The 14,579-nt window shown below is 48.9% G+C and overlaps 1 protein-coding gene across 23 annotated transcripts in view; it reads left to right on the forward strand.

The window, feature by feature from the left end:
- The window catches only part of RIMBP2 (RIMS binding protein 2), a 2,252,680-nt gene that overhangs the window by 1,636,711 nt on the left and 601,390 nt on the right, over nt 1-14,579 (forward strand). For all 23 annotated transcript variants that reach the window (XM_069620091.1, XM_069620095.1, XM_069620096.1 and 20 more), the window contains one exon: nt 12,639-12,748. In XM_069620091.1, the coding sequence (XP_069476192.1) occupies nt 12,639-12,748 (110 nt within the window). The remainder of the gene's footprint in view (nt 1-12,638; nt 12,749-14,579) is intronic.

Raw genomic sequence — 14,579 nt, forward strand, 5'->3', positions numbered from 1 at the left:
CTCCGCCACCTCTCTGGTGTCTTCATCCTCCTCCTTGGCTACCTTGCCCTCTCCTCCTTCCTCCTCTGCCCACTCTCGGCTCCTTCTACACTTCCGCAGGATGTACCCCAGATCTGTACCCCTCCACGGAAGTCGTTCAAAGGTGGCAACCTTCTCCACATTGCCACGCTCAACTCTCGCTCAGCTGTCAAACACTCCTCTGACATCTGCCATCTCCTGGAAGAACTCAACCTTGATGTTCTCGGTCTGACTGAGACATGGTTCATGGCCAGATCTGTCACAAGTTTTGACACTCTCTTCTCTTATGGCTACAAGATCCTCTCCACGCCCAGAACCAACCGTCCCGGTGGAGGTGTAGCCTCGATCATCCTAGAGTGGATCCCTGCCTCTATCATTCATATGCGGGACTACTTCACCTTTGAATGTCTGGTCTGCAGGCTCTCTCTCTCTCCTGGCCGTTTTCTCACTGTGGCTACAATCTATCTACCGGCCGCCTGGCTAGGTAACTTCTTTCCTTTCTGAGTGGGCCAATCTCTCCTCCTGCCTCCTGGCTTCTACCTCTCACCTTCCCCTCCTCAGAGATCTCATCATCCACCTGGATGCTTCCTTTCCTTCTTCAGGACTCTTTCACAACCTCTGCAATTCTCTTTCTCTCTCTGTTCTTTCCTCTGGCCCGACTTACTCTGCAGGACACACCTTGGATATTCTAATCTCCTCAGAGCTCCCCCTCTCTAACCCTCTGACCACTCCTCTCTCCTGGAGTGACCCCTTTCTCCTCTCATCTCTCTACACTCAGGCCAAGCCGACTCCAGCACTGCCACCCACCTTCTCAGACATCCGACCCATGAAGCGGTTGTCAGTTGAGGCTTTCGCTGCCAAGTTCTCTCCCCCTCCTGCACCTCTGGCGGACTCACATCCTGACACAGCTTTGTCCAACCTCCATTCTTCTATCTCTGACACTCTTGATGTACTTGACCCTGTCATGAGGATCCGCTTGAAGCCCAAAGCCAAGTATAACTCATGGTTTGACTCAGACCTCGTCACCCTTAAACGCAAGTATAGGGTGGCTGAGAGGAAATGGAGGCCATCAGGTGCACCCTCTGACAAACTGGCCTATCGCCTGCTCCAAAGGTAGTACCGACTCTTCGTGCACACTAAGAACAGAGCTCACATTCAAGCCCACGTCTCTGCTCTGCGCCATCTCACAACTTGTCTGAACTTGTAGAAATTGTTCTACCTCCCCTATTCCCTCCCAGGCCCTCTGCATGGCCTTGGCTTCTCATTTCATCACATAAATCCAGGACATCCTGTCCACCCTCTCTTTCTCTTCTTCCAGGAGTCGTGTTCCGCCAGTGATCTCTGCATTAATGCCAGTAAAATGGAGATCCTCCTCGTCGGATCACCAGCTCCCCCTCCTTCCCACTCACTCTCTGGCCACCCACCCTGAGCCCTCCTCCTGCTCCTACATATGAGGCTAAGAACCATAGGGTCCTCTTCAACTCCACACTCTCCTTCTGTCCTCACATCTCTGACGTCTCTAAGAATTCAAACTACCAGCTGCACCTCCTCAGAGGTATTCTTCCTTTCCTCTCCTTCCCCCAGAAGCTCAATGTCTCCGGAGCTATGGTTCTCACTAGGCTGGACTACTGCAACAGCCTCTTTCTAACTCTAACTGCCACTACTCTCCATCCTCTACAACTCATCCAGTACAGGACTGCAAGATTTATCCTTGGCCTCAAGCTCAGGGATCGTATCTCTCCAGCGCTGAAATCTCTTCATTGGCTCCCAGTGGCAGCAAAAGTCAAGTTCAAGACCCTCTGCATTGTCCACAAGGCTTTCTGGGGCCTGGGACCACAATACCTCCAACTCTCTCTACCTAAATATCTTCCTATTCGAGCCCTCTGCTTGTCCACCTCCAACTCTTTGAGGGTCAGTCGTTTCTTTAAGCAGAGAGTTGGGGGCAGATCTCTCTCTTTGGCTGGGGCCTCCCTCTGGAACAACCTCCCTGCCTCTCTGAAACTTAAGCAAAACTATCTCTGTTTTGGGAAGCACCTCAAGACCGTCCTGTTTGCTTCCGGCTTCTCTCTCCCTCTCCCCGGCTGATGCACCTGTCTATCCACGCACTGGTCACCTGGCCACCCTCTGAATTTGGGCCTAGGTCCCTGTCTGTCCAGTTTTAACCCGCACTGCCTCTTGGCAACCCCTGCACTTGTGGTCTTTATCTGTAACCCTACAGCCCACTCTCTTGCACTTATTAGCCACCCGTTGGCAGCACTTCTGAGCACCCGCCTTTGCCACCCGTTGGCTGCACCCTCTGCTGTTTCCTTTGTCTCGCACTTCTTCTTCCCCCACCCCCGGCACCTCTCCCCTCCCCTTGTCCCTGCACTTGCGCGATCTGAATGTCACAAGGGGCCTCTTTACGAGGCTGCCACCGGTATTTTTTTTTTTCGCCGCCCAGGTATGGGCAATTACCAGGTGATTACGGCCTTGGCAATATGTTGCTCTCCCAGATTATAACATTTGTTAGTGATGCAGTACGAATTAAAATCTCCTCCTATAATGACGTCGGTTAGGCGATAGTATAAAGAAGCATGTTCCAGAATCAAGTCTAGTTCATTAAACAGGGAGTCCTGTGAAATGTTTCCCGGGTTCCAATATAAATTGATCAATAAGAATTACCATGGTGAGTTACCATGAAACCTCAATAAAATTACCATCAAGTGATTGGAGGAAGAGGTCAAAGTGCAGGCGCATAGCATTGAAATACAAACACCAATTGCTAAACCACCTGATGGTCGACCCAATGAAAGCCGAGTGGCATTAACACAAAACATTGTATATCCCTGTAAAGAGAAGTTGGTTAGTTTCATAGTTTCCTGTAGAAAAATCACTGAAGGCCGATTGCTGGAGGGAAGAGAGCCAAAGTAGCTAACCAGATTTCTATAGCCGCAAGAATTCCACAACGAAATGGTGAGATTGCATCATAAATCAGGCTATACAGGTTTGCTTTCTGGTTTAAGAGAAAGCAACGATTTCCTAAGGGGTTCCACCCAAGACCAATCTTTTATGGATCCCGCCATAGTCCGAAATTAGGTCATGTTTGTTGCACCTTCTTTATTACCACAAAACTTTGCGTTAGTTCGGCTGTCATCCGTATCAATCCTCGGATATTGAAAATCACGAAATTCCATTGCATCTACTTCACTTTTAAAGCAGTGCAGTTCAAAGCCTAGCTCCAATAGATCCAACCTGTGGGACCATAAAAAGTTCTTGAATGATTGCAGAGGATAAATAGCTAAGCATTCGGTGGTTATCTTCACGAGGTAAGGAAATTCTATCAAAGTCGCTCAATAACAGATAGCGTAATGCCGGAATCTGATCAATGACCTCAAGGATGACCGGGCGGTTCGTACGTGTCTTTCCAGGCATCGCTCGAAGATCTACCCAGCCTATAATATGAACTGGTGGACCAACAGTTTCACCAGGTGATGGTTCATCCTGTGGAATTCTACTTTGCGCCAAAGTGCTAGTGGGACAGGACTTTTCCACCAGGGGAATGCCTGCCATATCCCCGTCTGAATGCACCAGAGGGGTGTTCACATGTGGTGCAGGTAGGACCTCACTGTCTTCAGAATTCCCGCCAGAATGCACCAGAGGGGTGTTCACATGTGGTGCAGGTAGGACCTTACTGTCTTCAGAATCCCCGTCAGAATGCACCAGAGGGGTGTTCACATGTGGTGCAGGTAGGACCTCACTGTCTTCAGAATCCCCGTCAGAATGCACCAGAGGGGTGTTCACATGTGGTGCAGGTAGGACCTCCCTGTCTTCAGAATCCCCGTCAGAATGCACCAGAGGGGTGTTCACATGTGGTGTAGGTAGGACCTCACTGTCTTCAGAATCCCCGTCAGAATGCACCAGAGGGGTGTTCACATGTGGTGCAGGTAGGACCTCACTGTCTTCAGAATCCCCGTCAGAATGCACCAGAGGGGTGTTCACATGTGGTGCAGGTTGGACCTCACTGTCTTCAGAATACCCGTCAGAATGCACCAGAGGGGTGTTTACATGTGGTGCAGGTAGGACCTTCCTGTCTTCAGAATCCCCGTCAGAATCCCCGTCAGAATGCACCAGAGGGGTTTTCCCATGTGGTGCAGGTAGGCCCTCACTGTCTTCGGAATCCCCGTCAGAATGCACCAGAGGGGTGTTCACATGTGGTGCAGGTAGGACCTTACTGTCTTCAGAATCCCCGTCAGAATGCACCAGAGGGGTGTTCACATGTGGTGCAGGTAGGACCTCACTGTCTTCAGAATCCCCGTAAGAATGCACCAGAGGGGTGTTCACATGTGGTGCAGGTTGGACCTCACTGTCTTCAGAATCCCCGTCAGAATGCACCAGAGGGGTGTTCACATGTGGTGCAGGTAGGACCTCACTGTCTTCAGAATCCCCGTCAGAATGCACCAGAGGGGTGTTCACATGTGGTGCAGGTAGGACCTCACTGTCTTCAGAATCCCCGTCAGAATGCCCCAGAGGGGTGTTCACATGTGGTGCAGGTTGGACCTCACTGTCTTTAGAATCCCCGTCAGAATGCACCAGAGGGGTGTTTACATGTGGTGCAGGTAGGACCTTCCTGTCTTCAGAATCCCCGTCAGAATCCCCGTCAGAATGCACCAGAGGGGTTTTCCCATGTGGTGCAGGTAGGCCCTCACTGTCTTCGGAATCCCCGTCAGAATGCACCAGAGGGGTGTTCACATGTGGTGCAGGTGGGTCCTCACTGTCCTCGGAATCCCCGTCAGAATGCACCAGAGGGGTGTTCACATGTGGTGCAGGTGGGCCCTCACTGTCCTCGGAATCCCCGTCAGAATGCACCAGAGGGGTGTTCACATGTGGTGCAGGTGGGACCTCACTGTCCTCGGAATCCCCGTCAGAATGCACCAGAGGGGTGTTCACATGTGGTGCAGGTAGAACCTTTCTGTCTTCAGAATCCCCGTCAGAATGCACCAGAGGGGTGTTCACATGTGGTGCAGGTAGGACCTCACTGTCCTCAGAATCCCCGTCAGAATGCACCAGAGGGTTGTTAACATGTGGTGCAGGTAAGACCTCACTGTCTTCAGAATCCCCGTCAGAATGCACCAGAGGGGCGTTCACATGTCGTGCAGGTAGGACCTCACTGTCTTCAGAATCCCCGTCAGAATGCACCAGAGGGGCGTTCACATGTGGTGCAGGTAGGACCTTCCTGTCTTCAGAATCCCCTTCAGAATGCAACAGAGGGGTGTTCACATGTGGTGCAGGTAGGACCTCACTGTCTTCAGAATCCCCGTCTGAATGCACCAGAGGGGTGCAGGTGCAGGTAGGACCTCACTGTCCTCAGAATCCCCGTCAGAATGCACCAGAGGGGTGCTCACATGTGGTGCAGGTAGGACCTTCCTGTCTTCAGAATCCCCGTCAGAATGCACCAGAAGGGTGTTCACATGTGGTGCAGGTAGGAGGGTGTTCACATGTGGTGCAGGTAGGACCTCACTGTCTTCAGAATCCCCGTCAGAATGCACCAGAGGGGTGTTCACATGTGGTGCAGGTAGGACCTCACTGTCTTCGGAAACCCCGTCAGAATGCACCAGAGGGGTGTTCACATGTGGTGCAGGTAGGACCTCACTGTCTTCAGAATCCCCGTCTGAATACACCAGAGGGGTGTTCACATGTGGTGCAGGTAGGACCTTCCTGTCCTCAGAATCCCCGTCAGAATGCACCAGAGGGGTGTTCACATGTGGTGCAGGTAGGACCTCACTGTCTTCAGAATCCCCGTCTGAATGCACCAGAGGGGTGTTCACATGTGGTGCAGGTAGGAGGGTGTTCACATGTGGTGCAGGTAGGACCTCACTGTCTTCAGGATCCCCGTCAGAATGCAACAGAGGGGTGTTCACATGTGGTGCAGGTAGGACCTCACTGTCTTCAGAATCCCCGTCAGAATGCGCCAGAGGGGTGGTCACATGTGGTGCAGGTAGGACCTCACTGTCTTCAGAATCCCCGTCAGAATGCACCAGAGGAGTGTTCACATGTGGTGCAGGTAGGACCTCACTGTCTTCAGAATCCCCGTCAGAATGCACCAGAGGGGTGTTCACATGTGGTGCAGGTAGGACCTCACTGTCTTCAGAATCCCCATCAGAATGCACCAGAGGGGTGTTCACATGTGGTGCAGGTAGGACCTCACTGTCTTCAGAATCCCCGTCAGAATGCACCCGAGGGGTGTTCACATGTGGTGCAGGTAGGAGGGTGTTCACATGTGGTGCAGGTAGGACCTCACTGTCTTCATAATCCCCGTCTGAATACACCAGAGGGGTGTTCACATGTGGTGCAGGTAGGACCTTCCTGTCCTCAGAATCCCCGTCAGAATGCACCAGAGGGGTGTTCACATGTGGTGCAGGTAGGACCTCACTGTCTTCAGAATCCCCGTCTGAATGCACCAGAGGGGTGTTCACATGTGGTGCAGGTAGGAGGGTGTTCACATGTGGTGCAGGTAGGACCTCACTGTCTTCAGGATCCCCGTCAGAATGCAACAGAGGGGTGTTCACATGTGGTGCAGGTAGGACCTCACTGTCTTCAGAATCCCCGTCAGAATGCGCCAGAGGGGTGGTCACATGTGGTGCAGGTAGGACCTCACTGTCTTCAGAATCCCCGTCAGAATGCACCAGAGGAGTGTTCACATGTGGTGCAGGTAGGACCTCACTGTCTTCAGAATCCCCGTCAGAATGCACCAGAGGGGTGTTCACATGTGGTGCAGGTAGGACCTCACTGTCTTCAGAATCCCCATCAGAATGCACCAGAGGGGTGTTCACATGTGGTGCAGGTAGGACCTCACTGTCTTCAGAATCCCCGTCAGAATGCACCCGAGGGGTGTTCACATGTGGTGCAGGTAGGAGGGTGTTCACATGTGGTGCAGGTAGGACCTCACTGTCTTCATAATCCCCGTCAGAATGCACCAGAGGGGTGTTCACATGTGGTGCAGGTAGGACCTCAATGTCTTCAGAATCCCCGTCAGAATGCACCAGAGGGGTGTTCACATGTGGTGCAGGTAGGACCTCACTGTCTTCAGAATCCCTGTCAGAATGCACCAGAGGGGTGTTCACATGTGGTGCAGGTAGGACCTCACTGTCTTCAGAATCCCCGTCAGAATGCACCAGAGGGGTGTTCACATGTGGTGCAGGTAGGACCTCACTGTCTTCAGAATCCCCGTCAGAATGCACCAGAGGGGTGTTCACATGTGGTGCAGGTAGGACCTCACTGTCTTCAGAATCCCCGTCAGAATGCACCAGAGGGGTGTTCACATGTGGTGCAGGTAGGACCTCACTGTCTTCAGAATCCCCGTCAGAATGCACCAGAGGGGTGTTCACATGTGGTGCAGGTAGGACCTCACTGTCTTCAGAATCCCCGTCAGAATGCACCAGAGGGGTGTTCACATGTGGTGCAGGTAGGACCTCACTGTCTTCAGAATCCCCGTCTGAATGCACCAGAGGGGTGTTCACATGTGGTGCAGGTAGGACCTCACTGTCTTCAGAATCCCCGTCAGAATGCACCTGAGGGGTGTTCACATGTGGTGCAGGTAGGACCTCACTGTCTTCAGAATCCCCGTCAGAATGCACCAGAGGGGTGTTCACATGTGGTGCAGGTAGGACCTCACTGTCTTCAGAATCCCCGTCAGAATGCACCAGAGGGGTGTTCACATGTGGTGCAGGTAGGACCTCACTGTCTCCAGAATCCCCGTCAGAATGCACCAGAGGGGTGTCCACATAATCCAAGCCAGAGATAATGGTGCCCAGAGTTTCTTCTGTAATGGAGCTGTCATAAAGGGCTTGTCTTAGAGTCCTTAATATCAGAAAATGTGGGTCAGAGTCCACAGATAGATCAGGAGTTTTACTATTATAAATGCAACACACAGGAATATTGGGCAACTCTTTAGTTGTTTCCACCATCCCTCTAACCTCAAGATGAGATGAATTGGAATCCAAACTAGACTGAATCACACCTTTGACCTTAATTAGCACTGAATCACAAACTTCAGCATAAGATCTAGTGGAACACTTGAAATTAGTTAATACATATTGGGATTGTTTAGTATTGTTTGAGAGTGACAAGGGGAGGAGCAGAGCCAGAGACCCCATGTTTGCAGCCCTGAATGGGACAAAAATTGGAAAGTAAAGGTTGGGACACTTCAGATCTACACATAGTTATTGGCTGAGTATCTCCAGTATTTATTTCTGCTACGGACGTAGAAGCGCCAACTTTATGCATCGGCTCTTTTAATCTTTGTCCTTTTTCATTCTTGGTGGTAGAACCTAAACATGGCAGTATACTGGCCTTGGTCAGCGAGTTTAGATCTTTTGGTTGTAGATGCAATTAACTTTCTTCATTTAGTTGGGTCAAGTCAATTGTTTCATCTTCAGTTGAGGATAAGTGAATGGTCTTAAGGCTCCCCATGACCGGAGGCAGAGCAGTGGGAGGTATATTCTTTAAAGTCTTGGGGAGCGATTCCTGGGGTTTATTCCTCCTTGCTCTCCGTTTTTCTGCTCTCCACTGAAGATGTTTATGTCTGCGCGGCAAGGTTATAGTGGCGCAATTTGATTTCTCTGCATCTAATTCCTCACGCTCTATTAGATCCGTTAGCGCCGAGGGACTATTTGGAGGACCAGAATTTTCACAGGTTATTGAGCTCTTACTGTCATGTTGATCAGAACACCCAAGTCCATAACAGGTTCTCCCCTCAAGTACTCGTGCGTGAATTTGCACATTTATATCCTTCATGTCCTGAATCGTGTCCTTCCTTTCCTGTGAGAGACACGCAACAGAAGCCATGAAGGATTTCATATTGGGTAAATTACCCTTGGTAGCTGAGTGCCCGATAAGGTTGGCAGGGGAAGGAGGTATATCAACAGAGTCTGCCTCACCAGTTCCGGGATCTATTACATTAGTCTGTGTTAATTGATTAGATAACAAAATCTTGAATATTGAATTTACTTTTGAAAGGATATTTTTTTTTAAGTCCTCACAAATTTCATTATCCAGTGGCCTGCAGGTTTCTCGCGCCATAATGAAACCCTCAAGATGGTTAATTTTAGATAGAATATCTGTGATTGAAACCTTAATTCCCCTTATTTCTAAACTGGGACATCATGTCCTTTGTCTAGAAGGTCAAGTATTTTAATAATTACAAGAAAGGGAAAGGACTCCTCTGGGTCCTGTGGGACAATTGAACATGTGGGTGCGGGAGAGGTACCCACATTTTGTTTGCTCAAAGGGGAATCAGGTACCATGTTCTTATTACACACTGTGGCATTACAAGCCTGCACATTAGAGAAAGATGAATTAAGAGGGCCTTCATCATTACACAGAAGACTGTTTTCATTGTTGATAACAGAAAGTTCATTAGAGGGATACATCAGTGAAGGTGTAAGTGGTAAGAGCAAACCCCTGTGATTGCTGTTCAAAATCGCAGAGGCTAAAGTAGTTTGTGGTGTCCATACTAGTGGGTTCTCACGTGAATAAAGGGCAACTTCATCCACCCCATTCAGGAGGCCCGCTGTGACATAGTGGAGCCCAGCGACAACCTAATTTGTTTGCCCAATTCTTCAACCACCACCGGGCCCAGTATGGAAAAATCATGGATGGCATCAAAGTGATGATCAATAGATTTAGTAAATTTAGAGGTACCTTCTGATGGGGAAGGATGGCCTGCAGTAATACCCAACATAGTTTGTTCTTGAGAGTTTACTTCTTTTAGAGAATACAATAGATCTTGGGAGCAGGGCATAGGTATAAGAGGGGCACGGACTTGGGCTACCGCTTTATGTAGATTTGCGGGAACAGAGGGGGCAAGTCATCTCCACCCACCTCGGGTTTGGGTGGAGGGAATTCTTCATTGTATGACTTATGGGAGACATCCTCTCGAGCAATCACCTCCGCTTGCGTTGTTGTCTATAATCGGGACTAGCGAAGACGTGCATTCTAGAGCGCCAGCGCGACATGAAAAGGATTCAATCCCAAAATAAGTAAACAGGGCGAGTCACTGAGACGAAGCGAGTGAAAACAATGCGAGTCACGGAGACGAAGCGAGTGAAAACAATGTGAGTCACGGAGACGAGGCGATTGAAGATAATTGCAGGATCTCGGATGTGATCCACCCGAGAATAAACTAAGAGATACCTGTGAGGACTAAAATAAACACTCAACAGGAGTTCCATTCAACAAAGAGAATAGCGGCTGCAAACCGAGCAAAAATCATTGCAGATATTCACGTCGGACCAGTTTGGGCAGTGAGGACCCACGTAGAAACGCGGATTAATTCCTACATCTGAACCACCTGCGCAAAATAAAAAGTGCAGGGACCATGGCTCACCCTACCGCATGAGACAGCACATAGCTGGGCGGCTGGTTCTTCGTCCTGAAGAAGGTTGCTGTATGGAAAGACCAGAATAGGGGTCAAGGGGCAACCAAAACACGTGTAGACGTTTAAATTCTGTGGGATTTAAATGTACAAAGATGGGTCAATTGAGCAACAGATCCAAACCCTACTAAGGAATTATCATAACCAAATAGCGGTGTCTAACCAGCAAGGGTTAGAGAGAGATAAGATAGACAGTATGAATGGAATGTAGAATGAAAGTGAATGAATGGTAGTATATTGAAAAGTGAGCTTTGGTATCGTAAAACCAATCCTGGAATTAATACAGGATTTTGGCAAATGATGTCTAATGTATTATTTTATGTGTTTTAAAATGTGTTCGACACAATTAAATTAAAAAGATTTTTTTGATCTAAATGATATGTACTGTTGGTTGGTATTTATAAAAATACCAGACAGAAAAACGAGAGATGACCCCTCCCTTCCACTGGTCCATTGTATATTGTTGTGTATTGTTGTCGTCTTGAGCTTCTAGTAAGCACAGAGCTTACTTTGCGAGGATCTGCAATCTGCTCCTAGAAAAATAATGATAAACCTCCTTCTCCAGGTGACCATGGCAGTTAGATATTCTCTTGGAGTTATCTCTTTCTTTCTATCAAAAATATGCCAACAGTTCAAATCACGTAGGTTAGAAATCCTTCCTGCTCTTGTTGTATCTTACATTCTCTCCTGGGTGTGTTTCTTGGTGCCTGTAATTGGGTTATTCTTAAATTAGTTGTCAATCCCTTATGATAATTTGCCAACTTCCTGCCAGTATTGCTTTCCTAAACACATACCTGTATAACTTTAAAAGCCCGCCCGGCACCAGAGGAATCGCTCATTCAAGTTGATCGCCGCTGTCAGTGCGGCTTTATGTCTCTTTAAATGGCATTGACGAAGGTAACGTGAAGATGTCATGTCGAACGTGATGATGTCATGTCGTGATGCCGTCATTGGGTGTCGGCGGCCATTTTATATTCGTAAAAATACATAACACTTCTAATATGAAATTTGCTGCAATGAAGGCTGTGTGCAATTCCTCCTGGGATGTTAGTATGTGGAAACACTAATCCATGTTTACTATTGTTTGCACTCAGTTGTGATGAGCGCTCTTACAAATCATTTCTCTGTTTCCACGGGGGATTATACAAAGGATACACCACAATTTTGGTATCCAGTAATGTTATCCCCATAGATATGGTCTCTATACGTAATGTCGCTGAGAAAACGCTGTGGCGACATTATATATGGTGACCATATATAAAGGGTCAAGGGCAGCGGGGGTCAAGCGGGAGTCCCCCGCTCCCTTTGAAAAAAAGAAGGTTTTGGGGTTTGCAGAGGTGTCCCCCGCACGTTCAATGTAATAATGTCCCTGCAAAAAACAGAAATTTTTGGGACTTTTTTGCCAGGCGACATTTTTGCAGGGACATACATGGAACCACAATTTTGACACCAGCTTGGTGCCAATAGGAAGCATGTTTCTTCAGTGTTTGTAGTAAACTGACACTTTACATATATTTTTGTCATTGTTTTAACTCCCTGTCATATCGAGAGTTGTTAATCTAATACTGTAGAAAACGGCTGAGTTCAACATTTTTATTTTCTAATAAGATGTTGAACATACATACCAAGGTTGGATTACATATTTGTTTTTACAAATCATTTCTCTGCTTCCATGGGGGATTATACAAATTCTGCAATGCAATCTTGATGCCAGCCTGGTGCCAATAGAACACACGTTTCTACATTTCCTTCCTATGCCAATGTGCACCTCGTGTAAGTCCTTTCTCTGTTTCCATTGTACGAATGATACAGCGCGGTCTTGAGCATCAACCCGGCTCCTGCAAATGACGTAGAACCGCTAAGTCTTTCTGCAGAGGACTTCTTCAGTCGGTTGGCCAACTCTCTTCTTCCTCTGAACCCAGTGCCCAGAGGGCCCCGACTCGCTACTTCCCCCATCTTGAAAATTCCATCCAACAACTTTCTCATTATTGTCCCCCCAGAACACCCTGTTTAGAGGTCAAAACTAAAACCAGAAAAGAGGGTTGGGTGGGGGTGGTGTATCTCTCTCAATGTGTTGGGGGTTCAAAAGTGGGTTTGAGAGATGAAATGAGACGAGTGGACGAGCACATGGTCTCCCGAAGTAGGAGCCAATATTACCACTCACAGGCGTGTTTCTTATTCCTGTTCTTTTCTTGTTGTTTGATTTCAGTTACAACCCCTTCGATGGGCCGAATGAGAACCCCGAGGCCGAGCTGCCCTTGACGTGCGGAAAATACCTCTATGTGTATGGTGACATGGATGAAGATGGATTCTATGAAGGTAGCTAGCTAGCGCCATCCATCACTCTATAGACACTGGGGGGTACTTTTAGGATCCATAGTGGAGATTCTGGTAATGAGTGGTTTTCTTGGGGACCAGAAAGCCAGTTCTAGGGATTAGCGACACCCCTGAAGCCCAGGCAGCAGGCTCTAAAGATGAGAGGCACTCTAGGGGCCCAGTCTGCAGATTTCTTTGATGAAAGACGCTCTTGGGAGGTTTGAGGGGGACCAAACGGTAGGTTCTAAGAACAGGAAGCACTGATAGGGTTCAGGCAGCAGGTCCTAAGGGTGGGATCACACGTGGGGCACGGACAACAAGTCGTGAGGATGGGGGGGCTAATGGGGTACATACAGCAGGTTCTATGGGTGGGAGGCCCTTCTGGGTGCCCAGGCAATAGGTTCTGGGTATGTAAGGAACTCTTCAGATCAAACATTTTCTGGGAATGAGAGGCACTTAGGAATCCATTTTTCAACTAACTCTTATAACCCAAAGGGGTTTTTCCTGGGTGTTAATAGCAATAATTCTGATTTCTTGGGGACATCCGTGGTAGTAATGAACTCGTTAACTCAGGCCTTGGGCCATTAGCACCTGATATGGCCCTTCTACCTGGGTATTATTGCTTTCCAATCAAGCTTGATTACATCCAGTATTGTTGTGAGCATCACTGGTCAGATCAGCCACTGCCCACAGCCTTAACGCCCCACAAACCCACCCTTCACTGCTTCCAAAGAGGGGGCTACACTTTGCACAAGTGGTGAAGGTTCACACACCACACGCAGGCCTGTATCTCCTGTAAACATGCCAGCAAGATGGCAATATTTATAATGCAACGCCTTCCAGAGAGAGCAGTTTGGGCACGCAGCCCGGCCGGGTGGGCGTGGGTGCCCGTCGCGCCTCATGTTCATGTGGTAAGCTGCTCAGTGCTGTAAAGTCACAACACAGTATGGCCTTTCTCGTGAGAAAGTCAGGCAATCTCTGCTGAATTGGCCTGGGCAGGAGTCACGGTGTGTGCTCGTCCCCACTCATCTGTGGCAGATATGAAATCCTGATCGGGCTGGGGCAGAGTCCTTCCCATGCCAATGTCTCTACTCAGCCCTGCCCCGTTACATATGCAGGAGGCAGACCGGGGGCTGACTCTGCCCCAGCTCTGTCGGCCTTTTAGGTGTATCTCTAATGTGGCCAAGGAGCTGGGCGCCCCAATACACTGACATGTGCATGATACCCCGGACCCCCCTAATCCTCATGTCCAGGGCATGACACATGTACATTAGCTAAATGAACAGTCAAAGTGGTTTACTGAGTGCTTAGACAATAACTGAACTGCCTGTGGGAGGTACATGCTCGTCACTGCTTGGGAACTGTTATTGAAACATTCCAACTGCTTGATAAGTGCTTGAGAAATGTTAAGCAAGCACTTCTCTTTATCTGGGGCAGGGGGCTGCCACCTGCCGCTCTCCAGATGTGTTGGACTATGACTAGGCTGGCTGGGGGTGATGGTACTTGTAGTCCTAAACATCTGGCAAGCCAAAGGTTGCAGACCTCTCATCTAGTGTGTGCATCACAGGGCTGTCGACCCTTGACCTTCTCACCAATTTCTATACATTGTCTTTAAGCCTTGGCATTCCCATCTGCATGAACGGAGCCCCATGGCCCCCCACAAGAAAATGAAAAATAGCATAGTTAGAGGGGTGACCCAAGCCTAGAAGAGAAACCATGGTATCCCCATTCTGGACGGGGTCCAATAAAACGCACTCACACACGCATGCATACACACACATACACACACACACATGCATACACACGCGCACACACACATACATACACACACACA

The sequence above is a fragment of the Ambystoma mexicanum genome, chromosome 10, assembly GCF_040938575.1.
Source record: "Ambystoma mexicanum isolate Mex_15411 chromosome 10, UKY_AmexF1_1, whole genome shotgun sequence".
In the NCBI taxonomy this organism is placed as follows: Eukaryota; Metazoa; Chordata; class Amphibia; order Caudata; family Ambystomatidae; genus Ambystoma; species Ambystoma mexicanum.